We start from the raw sequence: 25974 nt of genomic DNA, 5'->3' as shown, positions 1-25974 counted from the left end.
TCCCTCCCATATCCCTACTCTATCCCTCCCATATCTTTACTCTATCCCTCCCATATCCCTACTCTATCCCTCCCATATCTCTACTCTATCCCTCCCATATCCCTACTCTATCCCTCCCCTATCCCTACTCTATCCCTCCCATATCTCTACTCTATCCCTCCCATATCTCTACTCTATCCCTCCCATATCCCTACTCTATCCCTCCCTTATCCCTACTCTATCCCTCCCATATCTCTACTCTATCCCTCCCATATCTCTTCTCTATCCCTCCCATATCCCTCCCATATCCCTACTCTATCCCTCCCATATCCCTCCCATATCCCTACTCTATCCCTCCCCTATCCCTACTCTATCCCTCCCCTATCCCTACTCTATCCCTCCCCTATCCCTACTCTATCCCTCCCATATCCCTACTCTATCCCTCCCATATCTCTACTCTATCCCTCCCATATCCCTCCCATATCCCTCCCATATCTCTACTCTATCCCTCCCCTATCTCTACTCTATCCCTCCCATATCTCTACTCTATCCCTCCCATATCCCTACTCTATCCCTCCCATATCTCTACTCTATCCCTCCCATATCCCTCCCCTATCCCTACTCTATCCCTCCCATATCCCTCCCCTATCCCTACTCTATCCCTCCCATATCCCTACTCTATCCCTCCCATATCTCTACTCTATCCCTCCCATATCTCTTCTCTATCCCTCCCATATCGCTACTCTATCCCTCCCATATCCCTACTCTATCCCTCCCATATCTTTACTCTATCCCTCCCATATCCCTACTCTATCCCTCCCATATCTCTACTCTATCCCTCCCATATCCCTACTCTATCCCTCCCATATCTCTACTCTATCCCTCCCATATCCCTACTCTATCCCTCCCATATCTCTACTCTATCCCTCCCATATCCCTACTCTTTCCCTCCCATATCTTTACTCTATCCCTCCCATATCCCTACTCTATCCCTCCCATATCTCTACTCTATCCCTCCCATATCCCTACTCTATCCCTCCCATATCTCTACTCTATCCCTCCCATATCCCTACTCTATCCCTCCCATATCTCTACTCTATCCCTCCCATATCCCTACTCTTTCCCTCCCATATCCCTACTCTATCCCTCCCATATCCCTACTCTATCCCTCCCATATCTCTACTCTATCCCTCCCATATCCCTACTCTATCCCTCCCATATCCCTACTCTATCCCTCCCATATCCCTCCCATATCCCTACTCTATCCCTCCCATATCCCTACTCTATCCCTCCCATATCTCTACTCTATCCCTCCCATATCCCTACTCTATCCCTCCCATATCTCTACTCTATCCCTCCCATATCCCTACTCTATCCCTCCCATATCCCTACTCTATCCCTCCCATATCTCTACTCTATCCCTCCCATATCCCTACTCTATCCCTCCCATATCCCTACTCTATCCCTCCCATATCTTTACTCTATCCCTCCCATATCCCTACTCTATCCCTCCCATATCTCTACTCTATCCCTCCCATATCCCTACTCTATCCCTCCCATATCCCTACTCTATCCCTCCCATATCCCTACTCTATCCCTCCCATATCCCTCCCATATCCCTACTCTAGCCCTCCCCTATCCCTACTCTATCCCTACTCTAGCCCTCCCCTATCCCTACTCTAGCCCTCCCCTATCCCTACTCTATCCCTACTCTATCCCTACTCTAGCCCTCCCCTATCCCTACTCTATCCCTCCCATATCTCTACTCTATCCCTCCCATATCTCTACTCTATCCCTCCTCTATCCCTCCTCTATCCCTACTCTATCCCTACTCTATCCCTACTTTAGCCCTCCCCTATCCCTACTCTAGCCCTCCCCTATCCCTACTCTAGCCCTCCCCTATCCCTACTCTAGCCCTCCCCTATCCCTACTCTATCCCTCCCATATCTCTACTCTATCCCTCCCATATCCCTACTCTATTCCTCCCATATCCCTACTCTATCCCTCCCATATCTCTACTCTATCCCTCCCATATCCCTACTCTATCCCTCCCATATCCCTACTCTAGCCCTCCCCTATCCCTACTCTATCCCTACCCTATCCCTACTCTATCCCTCCCCTATCCCTACTCTATCCCTCCCCTATCCCTACTCTAGCCCTCCCCTATCCCTACTCTAGCCCTCCCCTATCCCTACTCTATCCCTCCCCTATCCCTACTCTATCCCTCCCCTATCCCTACTCTATCCCTACCCTATCCCTACTCTATCCCTCCCCTATCCCTACTCTATCCCTCCCCTATCCCTACTCTAGCCCTCCCCTATCCCTACTCTATCCCTCCCCTATCCCTACTCTAGCCCTCCCCTATCCCTACTCTATCCCTACTCTATCCCTCCCCTATCCCTACTCTATCCCTCCCCTATCCTTACTCTATCCCTACTCCCCCCTATCCCTACTCTATCCCAGCTTACCCTACTGTACTAGTCAAGGTGTAATTAGAGTGAAATAGTTCCAGGCAATGTGAGTTCCTTCCCAGACATCAGTTGTGCATAATCACTGATCGTTACTCCATCAAAGGATCCCAAGCAAACCTGGCGGGGGAATGAATTAAATCTGCGTAACCAATGGAAGTGTCGGCCTCGTATGAAGGCCTAATCATCGTGCCAGTAATTAAGCGCTCGGATGGGTTGGGGGGGGGTTGATAGGAAGATTGCAGCCATCTAAATGTTAATGCAGCAGCGCAGCTCGTTAATAATGCAGATGCAGTGGGTGCAGGTGTTTGCAGGCAATTGCTTTTTAATTACCCTCCCATTCCGCATTTGGCTTCATTTTCATTTAAAAAAATGAATATTAAAGAAATAAAGGTTATAGGGAATAATCGACTCCGCAAGCGAAATGCGCTGAGTGATCCTGACAGGGGGGTGATTGGCAAATAGCGTTTCCTATGCTTTTGTTTAACCCCTTGTAATCCCTCTCCCAGAATCCCTTTGGGACAGACACTACACCTTCATCAGTCCCTTGAAAAACTGAGCTATCCGAGGTCATAACCGACACCCTACAGCATCTGTACTAGGGGTGCCCCCTCACCCATTTAATAGCTGCCACCTATGGGTTCCATATCCTGCATGGCTAGTTAGCAATTCATTTAGATGCCTGCTACATGGCTGCACAGAAATCAGTTCAGTCTGCAGCATTGCTAATTAGGGATATTATAAGCCCCCGAGGAGTTCCTTATAATATATAGTGAATAAAGTGCCCCCTATTGTAACATATAGGGATATTATAAGTCCCCGAGGAGTTCCTTATAATATATAGTGAATAAAGTGCCCCCTATTGTAACATATAAGGATATTATAAGCCCCCCGAGGAGTTCCTTATAATATATAGTGAATAAAGTGCCCCCTATTGTAACATATAGGGATATTATAAGTCCCCGAGGAGTTCCTTATAATATATAGTGAATAAAGTACCCCCTATTGTAACATATAGGGATATTATAAGCCCCCGAGGAGTTCCTTATAATATATAGTGAATAAAGTACCCCCTATTGTAACATATAGGGATATTATAAGCCCCCGAGGAGTTCCTTATAATATATAGTGAATAAAGTACCCCCTATTGTAACATATAGGGATATTATAAGTCACAGAGGAGTTCCTTATAATATATAGTGAATAAAGTGCCCCCTATTGTAACATATAGGGATATTATAAGCCCCCGAGGGGTTCCTTATAATATATAGTGAATAAAGTACCCCCTATTGTAACATATAGGGATATTATAAGTCCCCGAGGTCATGGAACTCCTCGGGGACTTATAATATCCCTATATGTTACAATAGGGGGTACTTTATTCAATATATATATATTATGAATGTGGGTGATACAGCACCTCAGGCACTTACATGGTGAAAATAATTGTGTTACAAAAAAACAAGCTGGGATTGGTCAGGGCCTACTCCCACAATGATTGGTGCCCTTTGGAGGGAGCTCGGACACGTGGCACAATACCCCCCCCCCGTAGAGGTGCCCGTAGGAAACATTGAATGAACTAAAGCAAATGATAAATCCCCCCCATGTTCTAGTTAATTCAAAGCTTCCCCACAGGCAGCAGTGTTACATCTCAGCATTACATATTCATGTTTCCCCACCTCAGATCTTGGCCCTAATGGGCACAGAGAGGGTGTGCGGCTGTAATCATGGCCGACTTATTAGGGCATTAGCCCTGCGGTGGGGCAATTACTGCCATTAATAAATTAGCCTTTTCTCGTTTACAGCACCAGGTACTTTTCTTCCTATTGAAGATTTAGTCTCTGCACTGCTGATATAATGCCAATATCATTCATTCTGAGCTGGAGCGCCATCTTCTGGTGAGTTCAAGCAGCAGCAGCAGAAAATCCCTAATGCGCCTTAAGTCTCATTTTTCCCTAATCATTGAGTGGTACAAGAAAACTACTGAACAAATAATGAGCTTGATTGTATACCCCCCCCCCCCCCCCATACAATCAAGCTTATTATTTGTTCAGTAGTTTTCTTGTACCACTCAATGATTCAAGAAAAATTTCCATTTAGCATGGCTAAATGGACATATGGCAGTCAGGCAGTTCAGCTGCAAGGGTCAGTTTGGGTCCAATGCTGCTTCAACATGGCTAAATGGATTTATGTGGGTCAGGCAGTTCAGCTGCAGGGGTCAGTTTGGGTCCAATGCTGCTTCAACATGGCTAAATGGACTTATGTGGGTCAGGCAGTTCAGCTGCAGGGGTCAGTTTGGGTCCAATGCTGCTTCAGCATGGCTAAATGGACATATGGCAGTCAGGCAGTTCAGCTGCAGGGGTCAGTTTGGGTCCAACTGCCGCTTGAGCACGGCTAATTGGACTTATGTGGGTCAGGCAGTTCAGCAGCAAGGGTCAGTTTGGGTCCAACTGCTGCTTCAACATGGCTAAATGGACTTATGTGGGTCAGGCAGTTCAGCTGCAGGGGTCAGTTTGGCTCCAACTTCCGCCCAGCTATGCTGATTGCTATGTCTACCCCAGTTGGAGGCAGTCATTTGGGAGAGTTCTACAGACATTTCTGTGCCTCGGTCAGACTGTTCCGCCCCAAGGAATGAACGCGAGAGAATAATATTTGATATTTCAAACATATTTAATACCGTAATGGAATTGGGTTGTGGTTACAATTAAGGAGAGTCCCTGTCGGCAATAAATAATGCCGTTACTTTCCCTTTATTTTTATGCGGATAAAAGGGGGGAGTTGATATTAACAGCAATGGTAAAAAGTGGCGTTTGTGTTCCCGAGAGCAGGAAGGGGCGGTCACTCCTCCGAGGTGTCCTTTTTGCTCGTCTCCTGTCCCTCGAATACCGGGTATTGGGTCTCCACTTCCGCCCACGTCAGGCAGCCATTGGCCAAGTCCCTGACGATCCCCGGCAGCTCAGAAACCTATGGGCAACGGCACAAATGTTATTAATAGGGGAGACTGACGGCAGGAACAATGGCAGCTCAGGCAAGAGTGAACCTGCACAATGGGACGGGCACCATGGAACCCGATTCTACACTCGCCCCAATATTTCATAATATGCAATTAAGCTACAGTGACCCTTTAACTACACATTAGCCCCACCCAGACACCAAATTAGCCCCGCCCCATCACCAAATTACACCCGCCCAGAAACCAAATTAGCCCAGGCACCAAATTAGACTCCCCCCCCCCCCCCACACCAATTTAGCCCAGGCACAAAATTAGCCACGCCCAGACACCAAATTAGCCACGCCCAGACACCCCGTTCTGCCCAGTTCAGCTGATGTGTGGCACAAATGAATAAATATCTGTATTACCGCAGCTCGGATCTGCCTCATGGAATCCCGGTCCCGGAGAGTGGCTGTGTGAGGGGTCCGGTTCACTGTATCGAAGTCGATGGTGATCCCAAAGGCCACGCCGATCTCGTCCGTCCGCGCATAGCGCCTCCCGATGGAGCCGGAGGAATCGTCCACTTTGTGGGACACGCCATTCTTGGTCAAGGCGTCGGCTGCGGGGCCAGAACACTGCATTTAGCTACAGAAACACTGGCCCCAGGGATACTTAAGGGCAAATGCAGTCTATAAAGGGTGTTTGGGGGGGGGGGGTATTACTGTCAGCTAAATCAGAATCCACCTAATCCTCTTGCACCAGGCCAGTGGCACATCTCTGGGGGGCAGCCATGGGGCTCATTATCCCCCCCTGCTGGTACATTGCCAGTCAGAGCATTCAGTCCCTGACTGACCACAGAGGGCGCTCTACCTATTGCACCACCTTGGGCAGAACTGCAGAAGAGCATGCTGGGAACTGTAGTCCTGCTACAGAGGAGCACAAACACTTGCCCTGTGCTCAGTAGGAAACAGCTGACAACACACAAACAGCAGCCGCTTATTGGCATATTGGCAGCTTTTCCCGTATAAACGGTGCCACGGGGCAGCCATTACTTACACAGCTCTTTAACAAACGGCATGAACTCCAGGTTCTGGCTCAGCGGCAGCACGGAACACTTGTACGGGGCCACTATGGCCGGGAAGGTGAAGAACTGTGGGAACAGAAGCAACAGATTTACAAGTAGCGGTATGTGCAGTTGTGCTGATACAGTAGGGCCACCTAGTGGCCGGCACAGAGTACAGCAGCTACAAGGGCCACACAACATGGCAGCTTCTTTTCTGGTGAGTAATGAGTTAACTTTTTGGCACCTTATGGGGGGGCTTATTACCGTTCTCTGCTCATCTCCCTGTCGGACTTGGAATGTGTGCTCGAAAACGGTGTACATGATCCTCCCCAGGCCAAACGACGGCTCTATGACATTGGGCACGATCTCCTCGACTGGAAAAAAAATAAAAATTGCGACACGATTAGCAATGAGACGATTCCGCCAGACCCCCCCCCCCCGGTAACGGGCCAAATAAAGGGACGCGTGTAACTGCGCTTAATTGCAGCTCAAGGTCCCCTGGTTCCAGTGCCACCCGTTCCCATGGCAACAGGTAAAAAGCTTATTGAAGCGTCGGCCTTGGTCGCTGTATTATCCGGCCAAGGTCTGCGCTATTGTGTCGCGCCGGTAAAGTCGCAGAGCGGCGCATTGTTGGGTTCCCAAGCGTGGGAGGCAGAGCCCGTACATATCCGTACAATAAGCCCAGCAATACAATGACTCCAGTACCCATTCTATTCAGCCATAATGGGACATACCAACCAGGCCGGGGAGGGGGGCAGCTCTGCACACAATACAGAATACACGGGGGCCAATTACAGCCTTGGATGCAACATGTTTGCCTTTATAACCGCATTTGCAATGACCCATAGCAAACTATCAATGATTGGTTGCCGTGGTTACTGCTCAGGGGCCACATTTGCCCAGTGTTTACAAATGACCCCCACTGTCTTACTTGGGGGGCAACAAGGCAATGTACAAATAATATGGGGCCAATACTTGAGGATATTATATACAGCAAACGGGGTTGTGGGGGGGGGGGAGATATTATTAATAAATGCAGCAAAGAATGATTCACACAGCGACCATTTTTGCCCCACCCGTTTATATTTATAAATCTGGACAAGACCCCCCTATCGTCTAATAGAACCCCCCCCCCATGTACCCTTAGCCTATAGGGGTATCTGCCAAGCAATCTCATATACTCAGGGGGTATCAGGGGATGCTGGGAAGTGTAGTTTAATACCAGCAGGGACAGTGGGGGGCACTAGATGATTCCCAATGGCCGACTCTCCCAGTCCGAGCAATGAAAATGTGTGTAAAACCGGCCAATTACCGTGTATGGTTTTCTGGAATTTCTTGACAGACACCATGTCCTTAGTCAGCAAAAACGTTTTCCCTTCTGTTTCAATGGAGAATTCCCTGCAAAGAAATAAACACAATAAGATCTTATCCCTGTGAGTAATAATAACAGGCACTGCTCTCCCCAAGCCAATAAGAGATTTGCTTTTAAACAGGTGACCAGTTCATTTTCTACATGCTGATTGGCTGTTATAGGTTCCTGCCCTAGGGAAAGCTTGTATCACATAATTAGAGAATGGTGATCAATTTAATATCCCCCTAATAGTCCCATCTTGTTTCTGATTGGCTAATGCCCTATGAGAGCCTATGTGCCACGAGCGTGCTAGGTGGTAGATCCCAGAGCCTATGTGCCACGAGCGTGCTAGGTGGTAGATCCCAGAGCCTATGTGCCCCGAGTGCGACAGGTGGTACATCCCAGAGCCTATGAGCCCCGAGTGCGCCAGGTGGTACATCCCAGAGCCTATGTGCCCCGAGCGTGCCAGGTGGTAGATCCCAGAGCCTATGTGCCCCGAGTGCGACAGGTGGTAGATCCCAGAGCCTATGTGCCTCGAGCGCGACAGGTGGTACATCCCAGAGCCTATGTGCCCCGAGCGTGCCAGGTGGTAGATCCCAGAGCCTATGTGCCTCAAGCGCGACAGGTGGTACATCCCAGAGCCTATGTGCCCCGAGCGTGCCAGGTGGTACATCACAGAGCCTATGTGCCCCGAGCGTGCCAGGTGGTAGATCCCAGAGCCTATGTGCCCCGAGTGCGCCAGGTGGTACATCCCAGAGCCTATGTGCCCCGAGCGTGCCAGATAGTACATCCCAGAGCCTATGTGCCCCGAGCGTGCCAGGCGGTAGATCCCAGAGCCTATGTGCCCCGAGTGCGCCAGGTGGTACATCCCAGAGCCTATGTGCCCCGAGCGTGCCAGATGGTACATCCCAGAGCCTATGTGCCCCGAGCGTGCCAGGTGGTACATCCCAGAGCCTATGTGCCCCGAGCGTGCCAGGCGGTAGATCCCAGAGCCTATGTAGCTATTGCTCTGTGAGGCTCTAGTTTTATTGTTACAGTTACTTTTTACTCTTTCTATTCACATCCCAGTCTCTCCTTCAAACCATTCACTGGTCTCTACGGTAATCTGGACCTTTTCAGTACGTTTGCAGTTGACATTGATTTTCTCCCCCAGAGTTCAAGCAGTTTTTACGCTGCTACGATCATAAATGTACAACGACAGCGCCACCTGCTGCACATTGGAGCCAACTGCATGCAGAACAGACAATAATAATATAATAATGATAATTCTCTGTCAGTTCTAAGCAGAGCGACATCCAAGGACCAGAAGGAACTTCATTCTCTGCCAACTGCCTCCAGTTAGCCAAACTGCCCAGTAGGTGGCGCTGTTGTTTTTTCAAACTCTTTCTATTGAAAAATAAAGTGTATTTCTTACAAAAAACAGCAGCAAGCAGCACCCAATCACTTCCCTAGATGTCTTCCACTTACACTGCTAGTGGCACCAGTCCAACTGTATTGCTAAACTGGGGCAGGGGGGTCAGGGAGTCCAATCCAGCTATCTCCCACCCCAACCCCCCACCATCCTATATCAACAGGCAATTCTTCAGTTTGGGTAGATTTACTGTCTGTAACAGCACCTTGTACTGAGTGGTACTGGGTTTTATTAAGGTTTAAATAAATTCTAAGACATTTCTAAGAAACAGATCTTCCAGAAGCATCTAGCTGGTAAAGCCTTGTGCCTTTATATGGGCAAAGAACCCTCAGTGACTGCTAATATCCTTATCATTTACAGTAGGGGGTACAGTATCCCTTATAATACATGAGTGATACTCAGAGTTCCCTGTATAACTCAGCCTGCAGCCTTGTGCCTTTATATGGGCACAGAACCCCTCAGTGACTGCTAATATCCTTATCATTTACAGTAGGGGGTACATTATCCCTTATAATACATGAGTGATACTCAGAGTTCCCTGTATAACTCAGCCTGCAGCCTTGTGCCTTTATATGGGCACAGAACCCCTCAGTGACTGCTAATATCCTTATCATTTACAGTAGGGGGTACATTATCCCGTATAATACATGAGTGATACTCAGAGTTCCCTGTATAACTCAGCCTGCAGCCTTGTGCCTTTATATGGGCACAGAACCCCTCAGTGACTGCTAATATCCTTATCATTTACAGTAGGGGGTACATTATCCCTTATAATACATGAGTGATACTCAGAGTTCCCTGTATAACTCAGCCTGCAGCCTTGTGCCTTTATATGGGGGGCACAGAACCCCTCAGTGACTGCTAATATCCTTATCATTTACAGTAGGGGGTACATTATCCCTTATAATACATGAGTGATACCCAGAGCCCCCTGTATAACTCAGCCTGCAGCCTTGTGCCTTTATATGGGCACAGAACCCCTCAGTGACTGCTAATATCCTTATCATTTACAGTAGGGGGTACATTATCCCTTATAATACATGAGTGATACTCAGAGTTCCCTGTATAACTCAGCCTGCAGCCTTGTGCCTTTATATGGGGGGCACAGAACCCCTCAGTGACTGCTAATATCCTTATCATTTACAGTAGGGGGTACATTATCCCTTATAATACATGAGTGATACCCAGAGCCCCCTGTATAACTCCGCCCCAGACCACTTACCCTTTTTCCTGTAGAAGTTTCTCCTGCTCTAAGATGAAGCACTCGTCGCAGATAGCGAGGTACTCGAGCACCAACTTGGCATCTTTCTTGTACGCTTTGCCAATGGCGCTCTTGCTGGCGTCAAACTGGGTAACGTCTATGGTTTTGTGCGCGGCTGTCAAGGAAAAACATGGAGGCACGACCAAATACACAGACTGTCCCAAAGGCAGGGCACCTGCGTCCCTCCAGCCATTGTACAAACAGCTCCCAGCATCCCCTGGCAGCACTGGCCTCTGAGGCTGGGGGGCAGCGGGGGGGCTACACACCGGGTATAGAGGGGTCGCACTACATGGGACCCAACTGAAAGTCACTGGCAAAGGATATTGGTTCTTTGAGGGGTTTCTCGGCAACAAGGGGCACTTTGGTGGCTCTGGCGTGGCAGGAAAGGTCGTAACAGGACCGGTCGGCGCAGCCCACGATTTCTATCCAGCCCTGCAAGAGAATGAGAGGGTCCGAAGCCATTCCCAGAGAGAGGGGGCAATTCATAATGCAGTTACCCCATGAGCAGGGCTTGTCATAGGGAAGAGAGGGGGCATTTGCCTTGGGCAGGCTCACTGTAGGGAAGAGAGGGGGCATTTGCCTTGGGCAGGGCTCTCTGTAGGGAAGAGAGGGGGCATTTGCCTTGGGCGGGGCTCACTGTAGGGAAGAGAGGGGGGGCATTTGCCTTGGGCAGGGCTCTCTGTAGGGAAGAGAGAGGGGGCATTTGCCTTGGGCAGGGCTCTCTGTAGGGAAGAGAGGGGGGGCATTTGCCTTGGGCAGGGCTCTCTGTAGGGAAGAGAGAGGGGCATTTGCCTTGGGCAGGCTCTCTGTAGGGAAGAGAGAGGGGGCATTTGCCTTGGGCGGGGCTCTCTGTAGGGAAGAGAGAGGGGGCATTTGCCTTGGGCGGGGCTCTCTGTAGGGAAGAGAGAGGGGGCATTTGCCTTGGGCAGGCTCACTGTAGGGAAGAGAGGGGGGCATTTGCCTTGGGCAGGCTCTCTGTAGGGAAGAGAGAGGGGGCATTTGCCTTGGGCAGGCTCTCTGTAGGGACGAGAGGGGACATTTGCCTTGGGCGGGGCTCTCTGTAGGGAAGAGAGAGGGGGCATTTGCCTTGGGCAGGCTCTCTGTAGGGACGAGAGGGGACATTTGCCTTGGGCAGGCTCTCTGTAGGGAAGAGAGAGGGGGCATTTGCCTTGGGCAGGCTCTCTGTAGGGACGAGAGGGGACATTTGCCTTGGGCGGGGCTCTCTGTAGGGACGAGAGAGGGGGCATTTGCCTTGGGCGGGGCTCTCTGTAGGGAAGAGAGAGGGGGCATTTGCCTTGGGCAGGCTCTCTGTAGGAAGAGAGAGGGGGCATTTGCCTTGGGCGGGGCTCTCTGTAGGGAAGAGAGAGGGGGCATTTGCCTTGGGCAGGCTCTCTGTAGGGAAGAGAGAGGGGGCATTTGCCTTGGGCAGGCTCACTGTAGGGAAGAGAGGGGGGCATTTGCCTTGGGCGGGGATCTCTGTAGGGAAGAGAGGGGGGCATTTGCCTTGGGCAGGGCTCTCTGTAGGGAAGAGAGAGGGGCATTTGCCTTGGGCAGGCTCACTGTAGGGAAGAGAGGGGGGCATTTGCCTTGGGCGGGGATCTCTGTAGGGAAGAGAGGGGGGCATTTGCCTTGGGCGGGGCTCTCTGTAGGGAAGAGAGGGGGGCATTTGCCTTGGGCGGGGCTCTCTGTAGGGAAGAGAGAGGGGCATTTGCCTTGGGCGGGGCTCTCTGTAGGGAAGAGAGAGGGGCATTTGCCTTGGGCGGGGCTCTCTGTAGGGAAGAGAGGGGGGCATTTGCCTTGGGCGGGGATCTCTGTAGGGAAGAGAGGGGGGCATTTGCCTTGGGCGGGGCTCTCTGTAGGGAAGAGAGGGGGGCATTTGCCTTGGGCGGGGCTCTCTGTAGGGAAGAGAGGGGGGCATTTGCCTTGGGCAGGCTCTCTGTAGGGCAGAGAGGGGGGCATTTGCCTTGGGCGGGGCTCTCTGTAGGGAAGAGAGAGGGGCATTTGCCTTGGGCAGGGCTCTCTGTAGGGAAGAGAGGGGGCATTTGCCTTGGGCAGGCTCTCTGTAGGGAAGAGAGGGGGCATTTGCCTTGGGCGGGGCTCTCTGTAGGGAAGAGAGAGGGGCATTTGCCTTGGGCAGGGCTCTCTGTAGGGAAGAGAGGGGGCATTTGCCTTGGGCAGGGGGCATTAAGGAACATGCAGGACATTAATGCTAATAGGGGGGGCAGCTGCATGTAACGGCACTTACGTACAAGGGGCAAATGGAAGCAAAGCCTACTTACATAGGAGGTTTTGGCTTCGGCGTCCCAGCAGTCGCAGGCGTAATGCGCCATTTCATTCTCCATGTGCTGCCTGAAGCGCAGTTTTTCGGGGGAGATGCCGACCTTAGTCAGGTACAGGTAGATCCGCCCGATGAAATAGCCTAGAACTGAGTTATTGATCACACCCTGAAAGCACAAACACAGGTCACTGAAATGCAACAGGGCAGAGTGGTTGCTATGGGTTACTAGACCCGGTGATTTTTATGGCACGGCCCCATTAGTCTGCAGGTAACATCAGTCCTATGCTTCATTCACCTGTTCAACCGCATCCCCCAGTCGCATTTTATGCGCCGACTCCCCGCTCAGCTGAGCCTTGGACGAATAGAGGGTGAGGATTAAATCGGCCAAGTTCCCAAACTTGGGGTGAATCTTTTCATTGGGATCCACAAAGTGTTCTATCTCTGCCATGGTGAACTCCCTGAAACACAGCAACACGACCAATCAGCACGGACTGTTATTTGGGCCTTAAATCGTGTTAATGACCACGTGTGCAGGTTTGCGCCAAGATCCCCCGCACCCCAAGCCAACTGACCCCTTAGAATAAGCTGAACTTATCTCTTTTATGGGGTTATGTAATAAACAGCACTAGGTTTGCCCAAGAGCAGTAACCCATAGCAACCAATAAGATAATTGCTTTTAAACAGGTGACCAGTAAATTGTGATTGGTTGCTATGGGTTACTGCTCCTGGGCAAACACAGCTCCGTGATGCCAACAGTGAGCTGACTTAATATGTGCACATACCCGCCGCCCACTTACCCTGGCTACACCCTGCATAATAGTGATCCCAACTACCAGGTTCCACCCTGGAGTAAAGCCAAGAGCCTAAAAGGCAGAATGTTCCATTCAGTAAAGGGTAACTAAAGCCCTACGGCTTCTGTACAGTTTTATTTGCCCCCATTAAGAGAGGGGTACATAGGATCTGCATTATGGGGGCCATTTACTCACCGTACTCTGATGAGCCCGGAACGCGGGGAGATCTCGTTCCTGAAGGAGTTCCCGATCTGTGCGGCAGCAAAGGGCAACTTTCCCTGGTTGAATTCCAGAAGGCGCTTGAAGTTGAGGAAGATTCCCTGTGCGGTTTCTGGTCTCAAATATCTGTAGCGATGGAGGCAAAAGGCAAAGTCAGCCACAAAAACCCACAAAGGGACCAGTTCCTCCGATATCTAAATCTCCATACTGTGTATACACTGGCACCCTGCCCCCCTAGCCCCATACCCGGGCATGTTCCCGCCGGGTCCGATAGAAGTCTGGAACATCAGATTGAAAGAGACGGGAGGCGTCAGGTCATTTAATGTGATGGGAGATTTCACGTTGTACGTGACAAAGAGGTCGGCCAGATCTTGCTGGTTGTAATTGTCCATCTGTGCAGCAGGGAAGCAGGGGTTAAACCAAAATGAGTGATAATGCAGGATCACAATCTGACAGGCATTTTTAATGTAGGATCACAATCTGACAGGCATTTTTAATGTAGGATCATAATCTGACAGGAATTTATACTGCAGGATCACAATCTGACAGGCATTTATACTGCAGGATCACAATCTGACAGGCATTTATACTGCAGGATCACAATCTGACAGGCATTTATACCGCAGGATCACAATCTGACAGGCATTTATACTGCAGGATCACAATCTGACAGGCATTTATACCGCAGGATCACAATCAGACAAGCATTTATACTGCAGGATCACAATCTGACAGGCATTTATACAGCAGGATCACAATCAGACAGGCATTTATACCGCAGGATCACAATCTGACAGGCATTTATACCCCAGGATCACAATCAGACAGGCATTTATACTGCAGGATCACAATCTGACAGGCATTTATACCGCAGGATCACAATCTGACAGGCATTTATACTGCAGGATCACAATCTGACAGGCATTTATACCGCAGGATCACAATCAGACAAGCATTTATACTGCAGGATCACAATCTGACAGGCATTTATACCGCAGGATCACAATCTGACAGGCATTTATACCCCAGGATCACAATCAGACAGGCATTTATATTGCAGGATCACAATCTGACAGGCATTTATACCCCAGGATGACAATCTGACAGGCATTTATACTGCAGGATCACAATCTGACAGGCATTTCTGTGTTGCACTCACCTGGGTTAAAACACTTTCCATTTCCTGCTTCTTTTCGGCTGGGCACTTCTTGTCGGCCATTAGTTTCTGCAGGTGGGCTGCATTACAAACACATAGAATTCATGCAATTTGCCTATTTTCTGCGTTTTCTCAAAAAAATCTATCTGATCTCTTCTGGGTCATTTTCAGCAGATACCTGGGTTCTGATTGGTCGCACATTTCCCAACCAACAATGTGTGAGTCCTGTGCCCCCCACCCAGGAATGGAAAGCTCCCAGAAGCTTTGTCACCCCCCCCCATTTGTAACAGTCTATAGGTACCATTCTGGGAGGAGTTCAATTTGGTCAGGAAACCAATCACAGCGCTGTTTTTGGGTGACAATTGCCAGTGCGAGTTGCCCCATGGCATTTCCTATTCAATTCATGCATTAAACAAAAACTGCATCAAGTTCACCTTTTAAGAGATGGTCGGCCCGAAAGCACTCTCCATTCTTGACGTCTTTCACCATGTAATCGGCAAACTTGTCCACGTGCCCAGAGGTCCTGCAACGGGAGGGGTTAAACCCACAGCTGAGTCGGGGCCTATCTCAAACCATACAATGGAGGCATCAGCCAATCACTGCACTCGCATTCATGGCATTGTCTTTCCGTCCCAGAAAAACAATAAACACTGGGGCTCATTTATAAACACTGGGCAATTTTGCACCTGGGCAGTAACCCATAGCAACCAATCAGTGGTTAGGGGATTTTTTTTAACCCAGCTCTAAGCAAAACAGTGAAATCAAACACCTGATTGGTTGCCATGGATAACTGCCAATGAGCCCCACTGAGTCTGGGTGCAGAACCTTGTAGGCTGACCCAGCGGGCCTGGGTGGCACCGGCATTGGCTATCAAACCTGCGGCTTTCCCAATACTAAATAGCGGCGGGGGACGTACTTGAGTACCGGCTCTGGCGTCAGCATGGTGCAGTCGATCTCTAGGATCTGCTCCTCCTGGATGAAGTGCTGCCGCCATATCTGAATGATGTTATTCTTTAGCGCGCACCCCACCGGCCCAAAGTCATACAGTCCGCTCACACCTACAGGGGGAACCAGGTTAAAGGGGAAGTATTGTGTGAAAAACAACGTTAGGCCAATGAATTGTACTCATCTAAATATAGAAGGAATGGGCTTTAAACAGTAGGGTTTCAGGCTGATTTATTGAAAATTTATCCAAAAACCCCACTAGCCCCGCCCATCTGTGCCACTTCCTGGTGCCTTTCCCAGGCTGTGCAGGGGGGCGGCGGCACTGTAGGATAGGAACCAATCAGCAGCTAGGATGACCTGATAGGGAACTGAAGCCTGTCTGTGCTTGTGTGACTGCAGGGCTGCGATTGGCTCTCCCCCTCCTACTGTGCTTCTGGCAGGGACCGTTAGGACACGCCCACCCCTCATGTGAAACCCAGACAGGGACCTGAGAGGATCTATAGGGAGCTCCAATAACAGGTGGTTGGAAGGAGAGCCGAGTAGGTGTGCCCCCCTTTCCCCAGAGGGGCCCGGCGCACAGTTGCTCATTACAACAATCCTTTATTCCACACGCCCACTGCCCGTGTCCCGCCCCCTGCCCGTGTCCTGCCCCCTTCTGCAGAGCGCAGTGCCCGTCGGGTACCTCCGTAAATGGCAAAAGCTTGATCGTAAAAGAATCGCCTTTTCAGCGTGTCCTCCATTTTAGCCCGGTCCACGATGTCATCTTTTGGCTGGAGGGATAATTCCTGGAAAACACCAAACGGGCATGAACAAAGGCTGAAGGTTCGAGGAACGGCAGAATGAAAATATTTAAAAATAAAAAAAAAAAACCGACCAATTGAAAGGTTGCTAAGAATAGTTACATACTAAACCCAAACGTGAAGGTTTTCCCCTGTGAGTTAGCTTTTAGTATGATGTAGAGAGCGATATCCTGAGACAATTTGCAATTGGTCTTCATGTTTTACTATATTTGAATTACTTTGCTTTTTGTTCAGCAACTCTCCAGTTGGAATTTTAGCCACTATCTGGTTGCTAGGGTCTAAATTATCCTAGCAACCAGGCAGTGTTTTGAATGAGAGATCTGCTGACATGTTTACATGTATGGGCACAGGTATAAACAGGGGCCCGGGGATTCCCCCCACCCTATTGGTCAGAGAAGGAAGGAAGCAAAGATGCAATGGAGGAAGAGGATGGTTTTACCTTCGCTTCTAATGTTCTTTTTCTCGCTTTCAGCTCCGCCACCGCGCGATCCACATCCACCTGCGGCGCCTTCTCCTCTTTCAGCTTCCGGACTATATCCCCCTGGCGGGACAGACAGCGCTGGTTACAATATGGACAGGCAAGCTCCACCTGCTACACTTAATGTTATTAAAGAGTAACTAAACCAAACAGTTATTTCCGATTTACATTTGTATATTTAATAGGGAAAAACATAAGCCAAAGCCAGTGGGGCAGTTCCTGCTGCAAGTTATTCAACGCTCTTTATAAAAATACTACAGACACTGCTGCCTGATGGGTAAGCGCCACAGATGCACTAGGAGTTGCCCCCCGTACTATACACTTGGTGTTGCCCGGCCGGCCGTAATGATGCAGCACTAAAGCCAGAGCTTCCCCATCCTAATCCCCTGTTATTATAACTGTCATTATGTGTAATCCCTATGTAAGCGCTGAGCTGAGACACCAACATCCCATTACTGTGATCTCATTGCTGTACTGGGTCTCACTGGTATAACAGGACCACTCTCAGGCACAGACACTGGGGGGGGGGGGGGGCTGTTCCTGCTGAATTGTGCTTAGTACAGGGGAATCCCTATGTGCCATAGTTTTATGGTATCTCTCTGTACAGGCTATGAGCAAACTTAGGGGGCTGTTCCTGCTGAATTGTGCTTAGTACAGGGGAATCCCTATGTGCCATAGTTTTATGGTATCTCTCTGTACAGGCTATGAGCAAACTTAGGGGGCTGTTCCTGCTGAATTGTGCTTAGTACAGGGGAATCCCTATGTGCCATAGTTTTATGGTATCTCTCTGTACAGGCTATGAGGAAACTTAGGGGGCTGTTCCTGCTGAATTGTGCTTAGTACAGGGGAATCCCTATACTGACACAACACACTAAAGCACTCATATTTCAATCATTAAGGGATAAGGGGAGAACTGTAGCTGTTTAATGACAGTTATTGGTTTTGGTATTGGTCAGTTATTGGTTAATATGATATATATATATATATATATAAGATCCCTGTGCATAACCATAAGCCTTACACTCAGGGAGACAGAGGAAGGAGCAGGGGGAGGATGAGGAGCAGAGAAGGAGCAGTGGGAGACAGAGCGGAGGCTCAGGTTAACGTGGCAGGGGGAGGGGCCACAGAACATCCCAAATTCCAAGCAGAGAAACTGCAAAATACTCGCCTTCTGTCTGCCACAGGGAACAACTGAACACAGAACCCCTCAGTGACTGCTAATATCCTTATCATTTACAGTAGGGGGTACATTATCCCTTATAATACACGAGTGATACTCAGAGTTCCCTGTATAACTCAGCCTGCAGCCTTGTGCCTTTATATGGGCACAGAACCCCTCAGTGACTGCTAATATCCTTATCATTTACAGTAGGGGATACAGTATCCCTTATAATACATGAGTGATACTCAGAGTTCCCTGTATAACTCAGCCTGCAGCCTTGTGCCTTTATATGGGCACAGAACCCCTCAGTGACTGCTAATATCCTTATCATTTACAGTAGGGGGTACATTATCCCTTATAATACATGAGTGATACTCAGAGTTCCCTGTATAACTCAGCCTGCAGCCTTGTGCCTTTATATGGGCACAGAACCCCTCAGTGACTGCTAATATCCTTATCATTTACAGTAGGGGGTACATTATCCCTTATAATACATGAGTGATACTCAGAGTTCCCTGTATAACTCAGCCTGCAGCCTTGTGCCTTTATATGGGGGGCACAGAACCCCTCAGTGACTGCTAATATCCTTATCATTTACAGTAGGGGGTACATTATCCCTTATAATACATGAGTGATACTCAGAGTTCCCTGTATAACTCAGCCTGCAGCCTTGTGCCTTTATATGGGGGGCACAGAACCCCTCAGTGACTGCTAATATCCTTATCATTTACAGTAGGGGGTACATTATCCCTTATAATACATGAGTGATACTCAGAGTTCCCTGTATAACTCAGCCTGCAGCCTTGTGCCTTTATATGGGCACAGAACCCCTCAGTGACTGCTAATATCCTTATCATTTATAGTGGGGGGTACATGTTATTCCAATATGACCCTAAGCGCTCAGTGAATTTCCCATCCTCAGGCTAAACCTCTTGGAGAATAGTTGACATAGTTGCAATTGGTCTTCATTTTTTTTTTATTATTTGCGGCTTTTAGATTTATGTTCAGCAGCTCCCCAGTTAATTTGGCAGGTTTTTGGTTGCTATGCTCCAATTTAACCTAGCAACCAGGCAGTGGTATGAACGTGAGACTGGAATATAAATAGTAGAGGGACTAAATAGAAAGATAAAGAATAAAAAGTAACAATAAAACTGGAGCCTCACAGAGCAATAGGTTTTTGGCTGCCGGGGTCAGTGACCCCCATTAGAAAGCTGCAAGGAGTCAGAAGTGGAAAGCAAATAATTTAAAAACCTGTAAAAATAAAATAAGGAAGACCAACTGAAAGGCTGCTACGAATAGGCCACATTTTATATTAACCTGAAGGTGACCCCCCCCCCCTTTAATGCCTCTCTCTATCCTGTGTGCACTGTATCACCCCCACCCCCAGCACCGCTCCATCTCTGACAGTCCCTGAAGGGAACAGCGCCCCTGCCTGGAGGGGAGGGGTAGTACAAGAGAAAGGGCGATGACCCCCAGTCAGTTCCTGTAAGTGAAATGTGATTTCTTGTTTCACGAGTTACTTGCACTTTCGTTCTGCCTCCCTGGCACAGACACGCAGGGTATTTATATCCTTCCCACACTTCCGGCTCAGGCAGCTCTTCATGTTGCAGCGAAACTACAACTCCCAACACCTCGGCCCAGCAACGGAGGAAGGGAGTTACAGTTTGCTTTAACCTAAACAGCCTTAGGGACTGTCACTAGCAGGTGATTTCACGTGTTGCTCTCAGGCTGTTGTGAAACTAATAGTCCCAACATGTGGCTCCACCTACACACAGCAGGATATGTTCAGACTACTACTTAGATTGTAAGCTCTTCAGAAGAGGGATCCCCTTACCCTTGTGTCTCTATCTTTGTTACTGTGTATATTTATTGCAACATCCTACCCCCAACACTAACAATTCCATGGCACAGCGACTATCAGCTCCACTGCCAAGAACTGGCACTGTATGTACAGACTGATGCCGGGGGGCCTCCTCTGGTCTTCGAAGAAGCCCCCGAGATACAGACAAAAGCAGGGCTTTCTTATTGGCTGCTTAAAGTTTGCATTAAGAGGGTCTAAGAAATTGGGAGAACAGGACCCCTCAGTGACTGCTAATATCCTTATCATTTACTGTAGGGGGTACATTATCCCTTATAATACATGAGTGATACTCAGAGTTCCCTGTATAACTCAGCCTGCAGCCTTGTGCCTTTATATGGGGGGCACAGAACCCCTCAGTGACTGCTAATATCCTTATCATTTACTGTAGGGGGTACATTATCCCTTATAATACATGAGTGATACTCAGAGTTCCCTGTATAACTCAGCCTGCAGCCTTGTGCCTTTATATGGGCACAGAACCCCTCAGTGACTGCTAATATCCTTATCATTTACAGTAGGGGGTACATTATCCCTTATAATACACGAGTGATACTCAGAGTTCCCTGTATAACTCAGCCTGCAGCCTTGTGCCTTTATATGGGGGGCACAGAACCCCTCAGTGACTTCTAATATCCTTATCATTTACAGTAGGGGGTACATTATCCCTTATAATACATGAGTGATACTCAGAGTTCCCTGTATAACTCAGCCTGCAGCCTTGTGCCTTTATATGGGCACAGAACCCCTCAGTGACTGCTAATATCCTTATCATTTACAGTAGGGGGTACAGTATCCCTTATAATACATGAGTGATACTCCGAGTTCCCTGTATAACTCAGCCTGCAGCCTTGTGCCTTTATATGGGCACAGAACCCCTCAGTGACTGCTAATATCCTTATCATTTACAGTAGGGGGTACATTATCCCTTATAATACATGAGTGATACTCAGAGTTCCCTGTATAACTCAGCCTGCAGCCTTGTGCCTTTATATGGGGGGCACAGAACCCCTCAGTGACTGCTAATATCCTTATCATTTACAGTAGGGGTACAGTATCCCTTATAATACATGAGTGATACTCCGAGTTCCCTGTATAACTCAGCCTGCAGCCTTGTGCCTTTATATGGGCACAGAACCCCTCAGTGACTGCTAATATCCTTATCATTTACAGTAGGGGGTACAGTATCCCTTATAATACATGAGTGATACTCCGAGTTCCCTGTATAACTCAGCCTTGTTCCTGTTTCGCTCAGCCATAAACCCCACCCATGGGAACCCCTCCCTTAAACAGCACAAAATTTATTTTTTATTTTTTTCATGTTCAACTTGGGCAGTAGCTTCTTTGGGGCAGGGAACAGGGGATGCTGGGAGTTACAGTACTACACACACACAGTCTGTCAATGCTTTGGCTGCAGTACAGAAACACCCCCAAGTACCACGCTGAGGGATTATTCCAAAATAAATAAATGTTTAATCACTTGATTCAAACTATTCAGCATGGTGCAGGGCCGGCACACACCCCTGTGGCCCAGCAACGGCACACACCCCTGTGGCCCAGCAACGGCACACACCCCTGTGGCCCAGCAACGGCACACACCCCTGTGGCCCAGCAACGGCACATACCCCTGTGGCCCAGCAACGGCACACTCCCCTGTGGCCCAGCAACGGCACATACCCCTGTGGCCCAGCAACGGCACATACCCCTGTGGCCCAGCAACGGCACACACCCCTGTGGCCCAGCAACGGCACACTCCCCTGTGGCCCAGCAACGGCACATACCCCTGTGGCCCAGCAACGGCACACACCCCTGTGGCCCAGCAACGGCACATACCCCTGTGGCCCAGCAACGGCACACTCCCCTGTGGCCCAGCAACGGCACACACCCCTGTGGCCCAGCAACGGCACATACCCCTGTGGCCCAGCAACGGCACACACCCCTGTGGCCCAGCAACGGCACACTCCCCTGTGGCCCAGCAACGGCACACACCCCTGTGGCCCAGCAACGGCACACACCCCTGTGGCCCAGCAACGGCACACACCCCTGTGGCCCAGCAACGGCACATACCCCTGTGGCCCAGCAACGGCACATACCCCTGTGGCCCAGCAACGGCACATACCCCTGTGGCCCAGCAACGGCACATACCCCTGTGGCCCAGCAACGGCACATACCCCTGTGGCCCAGCAACGGCACATACCCCTGTGGCCCAGCAACGGCACATACCCCTGTGGCCCAGCAACGGCACATACCCCTGTGGCCCAGCAACGGCACACTCCCCTGGGCACGGCCCTCTAACCACTGTCTGACACTACGATGCACAGTAAGGATCATTTCATCCCTCTGAACTACAGTTCCCAGAAGCCCCAGAGCCATGGGCAGGCTTATCTGGCACAGCTTAGAATTATAATCCTGTATTCCTCTGACTCTCAAGTTACTGTGAGCCATCTGGCATCCCTATCCCTGGGCAAACTGTCAGTCAGGCATTTCCATGGCAGCAGCAGCATCCTACATGGGCTGGGGGCCCCTCCGGAAGCCGGCATTATACAGTGAATAAAGTACCCCCTATTGTAACATATAGGGATATTATAAGCCCCCGAGGAGTTACTTATAATATATAGTGAATAAAGTGCCCCCTATTGTAACATATAGGGATATTATAAGCCCCGAGGAGTTCCTTATAATATATAGTGAATAAAGTACCCCCTATTGTAACATATAAGGATATTATAAGTCCCCGAGGAGTTCCTTATAATATATAGTGAATAAAGTACCCCCTATTGTAACATATAGGGATATTATAAGTCCCCGAGGAGTTCCTTATAATATATAGTGAATAAAGTACCCCCTATTGTAACATATAGGGATATTATAAGTCCCCGAGGAGTTCCTTATAATATATAGTGAATAAAGTACCCCCTATTGTAACATATAGGGATATTATAAGTCCCCGAGGAGTTCCTTATAATATATAGTGAATAAAGTACCCCCTATTGTAACATATAGGGATATTATAAGCCCCCGAGGAGTTCCTTATAATATATAGTGAATAAAGTGCCCCCTATTGTAACATATAGGGGTATTATAAGCCCCCGAGGAGTTCCTTATAATATATAGTGAATAAAGTACCCCCTATTGTAACATATAGGGATATTATAAGCCCCCGAGGAGTTCCTTATAATATATAGTGAATAAAGTGCCCCCTATTGTAACATATAGGGGTATTATAAGCCCCCGAGGAGTTCCTTATAATATATAGTGAATAAAGTACCCCCTGTTGTAAAATATAGGGATATTGGAGTTCCATGGCCATGTAAGAGGTGACTTCTAATATCCTCATATTTTACAACAGGGGGTACTTTTTTATAATATTACGTTTTACTGGGTCATGTGACAGAAATTACTTCACTGAGCACCGTTTATACGAATATAATTCACAGGTTGGTCTGTAGGGAAAATGATCAAATTGATATATATACATAGATATATAGATATATGTACTTGCTTCATTTTGCCTCCTAATGCAAGTCCCTGTGGGGGACTGAAACGTTGAGGTTTGCAATGTTCCCTTTTTTTTTATATTGATTTCTTTAATAATATCAAACCCTGTCAGTGCTGACACTACTTCCCCAGTATTTTGCACCCAGGTTCTGCTTTTGTTAGTGGGGTGCACTAGTATGGTCTCTATATATGTATGTATGTATGTATATCTTTATTTATAAAGCGCTACTTATGATGTATGCAGCGCTCCCATAGATTCCATTTTAATCTAATAATTCAGATTTTTAAGAATGCTTTGCTTTTTCTCTGTAATAATAAAACAGTACCTGTAATTGATCCCAACTAAGATATAATTACCCCTTATTGGGGCAGAACAGCCCTATTGGGTTTATTTAATGGTTAAATGATTCCCTTTTCTCTGTAATAATAAAACAGTACCTGTACTTGATCCCAACTAAGATATAATTACCCCTTATTGGGGCAGAACAGCCCTATTGGGTTTATTTCATGGTTAAATGATTCCCTTTTCTCTGTAATAATAAAACAGTACCTGTACTTGATCCCAACTAAGATATAATTACCCCTTATTGGGGGCAGAACAGCCCTATTGGGTTTATTTCATGGTTAAATGATTCCCTTTTCTCTGTAATAATAAAACAGTACCTGTACTTGATCCCAACTAAGATATAATTACCCCTTATTGGGGGCAGAACAGCCCTATTGGGTTTATTTAATGGTTAAATGATTCCCTTTTCTCTGTAATAATAAAACAGTACCTGTACTTGATCCCAACTAAGATATAATTACCCCTTATTGGGGGCAGAACAGCCCTATTGGGTTTATTTAATGGTTAAATGATTCCCTTTTCTCTGTAATAATAAAACAGTACCTGTACTTGATCCCAACTAAGATATAATTACCCCTTATTGGGGCAGAACAGCCCTATTGGGTTTATTTCATGGTTAAATGATTCCCTTTTCTCTGTAATAATAAAACAGTACCTGTACTTGATCCCAACTAAGATATAATTACCCCTTATTGGGGGCAGAACAGCCCTATTGGGTTTATTTAATGGTTAAATGATTCCCTTTTCTCTGTAATAATAAAACAGTACCTGTACTTGATCCCAACTAAGATATAATTACCCCTTATTGTGGTCAGAACAGCCCTATTGGGTTTATTCAATATTTAAATTATTCTTTAAGAGACTTAAGGTATGAAGATCCAAATTATGGAAAGATCCCTTATCCGGAAAAGGAAAACCCCAGGTCCCGAGCATTCTGGATAATAGGTCCCATACCTGCAGAATACCCTAATATTGATTTGAACTACAGGACCCTTGGTGCTGGCTGTATATATATATATATGTGTGGGTTTGTCCCTGAGGAAGAGCACAGTTGGTGCTCGAAACGTCGGATCTTTTTCAATAAACCTTTTTTGTTTTTTCATTAAGTCCCTATGTGTGCGGTACTCTGTTTGTATATATATATATATATATATATGGGACATGCAGGCTGTAAGGAAGGGATAGTGGGGAGTTGCAGTTCAGCAGCAGCTGGAGGGTTGAACATTGATGCTCAATATTAATAACCATAATGAAACCCTAAATTAACCCTTTATTATGCAAACCTGCCTTTGCCCCAGGGGCCAGTGTAATGGTTGGGGTCCCCCTGCCCTATATAACCATAATACATGCATGGGGGGTATTATTCTGCCCATGGTGCCCAATGTGTGCCCCCCGGCCAATCCCTCACCTGCTCTCTGACTGCCAGTCTGAGCGGTGCCAGCTGTTCCTCCACACTTGCGGGCTGCATGGTGCTGCTGGGCGCTGCTGGACGGGTGAGTGGTACCGGGCGGAGGTGCTGCCGGTGTCGGGCTGGGGCTGCTGGGGAGCTGGCTTTGCCCCGCCGGGAGAGGAGAGGAAGGAGGGAGGTGCGTAGAGAGCGGGGCTGGCGGTGCAGCAGGAGGGCGGGGAGGGCTCGGAGCAGAAGCATGGGCACTCACTCACTGCATGATGAAATCTCAGCACCGCGCCGCAAACCAACACCTGCAGGCGCGACACTTTGCAGCACCGGCATGTCCCCTTGCGGATGACGGCTTTGGAACGCAGCGGTGGAACGCAAAATGGCGCGTCGGCCATCTTGGGAAAGGGAAGCCTTGCCCGACCCTAGCTGTCACTGTGTATAAATAGTATTCGCATGATATCCTGTAAGCAGGGGTGCCAGGTTGGCGGGTTTTCCGCTAAATTGGGCTACTAATTTAAAGCCCGGGCGGGTTTCCCAAGTACAAACCCGCCAAAGTGCAAATTTGGACTAATTTTTGGC

At 48.4% G+C, this 25974-nt stretch overlaps 1 protein-coding gene across 1 annotated transcript; it reads right to left on the bottom strand.

Annotated features, from left to right (window-relative positions):
- Positions 1-5098: 5098 nt before the first annotated feature.
- gars1 (glycyl-tRNA synthetase 1) lies at positions 5099-25691 on the bottom strand. Its single transcript, NM_001007491.1, is given in 17 exon segments — positions 5099-5411; positions 5808-5998; positions 6436-6529; positions 6707-6816; positions 7755-7840; positions 10427-10572; positions 10790-10897; positions 12745-12909; positions 13039-13201; positions 13730-13879; positions 14000-14145; positions 14913-14989; positions 15344-15432; positions 15826-15967; positions 16537-16639; positions 17094-17195; positions 25405-25691. Coding segments are annotated over 17 exon segments (2238 nt in total). The 5' UTR covers positions 25645-25691; the 3' UTR covers positions 5099-5285.
- Between the last annotated feature and the right edge of the window lie 283 nt (positions 25692-25974).

Source organism: Xenopus tropicalis, chromosome 6 (assembly GCF_000004195.4).
Source record: "Xenopus tropicalis strain Nigerian chromosome 6, UCB_Xtro_10.0, whole genome shotgun sequence".
Classification (NCBI taxonomy): Eukaryota; Metazoa; Chordata; class Amphibia; order Anura; family Pipidae; genus Xenopus; species Xenopus tropicalis.
The sequence above is the reverse complement of the archived record's forward strand: the minus strand, read 5'-3'. Positions and strand labels throughout refer to the sequence as shown.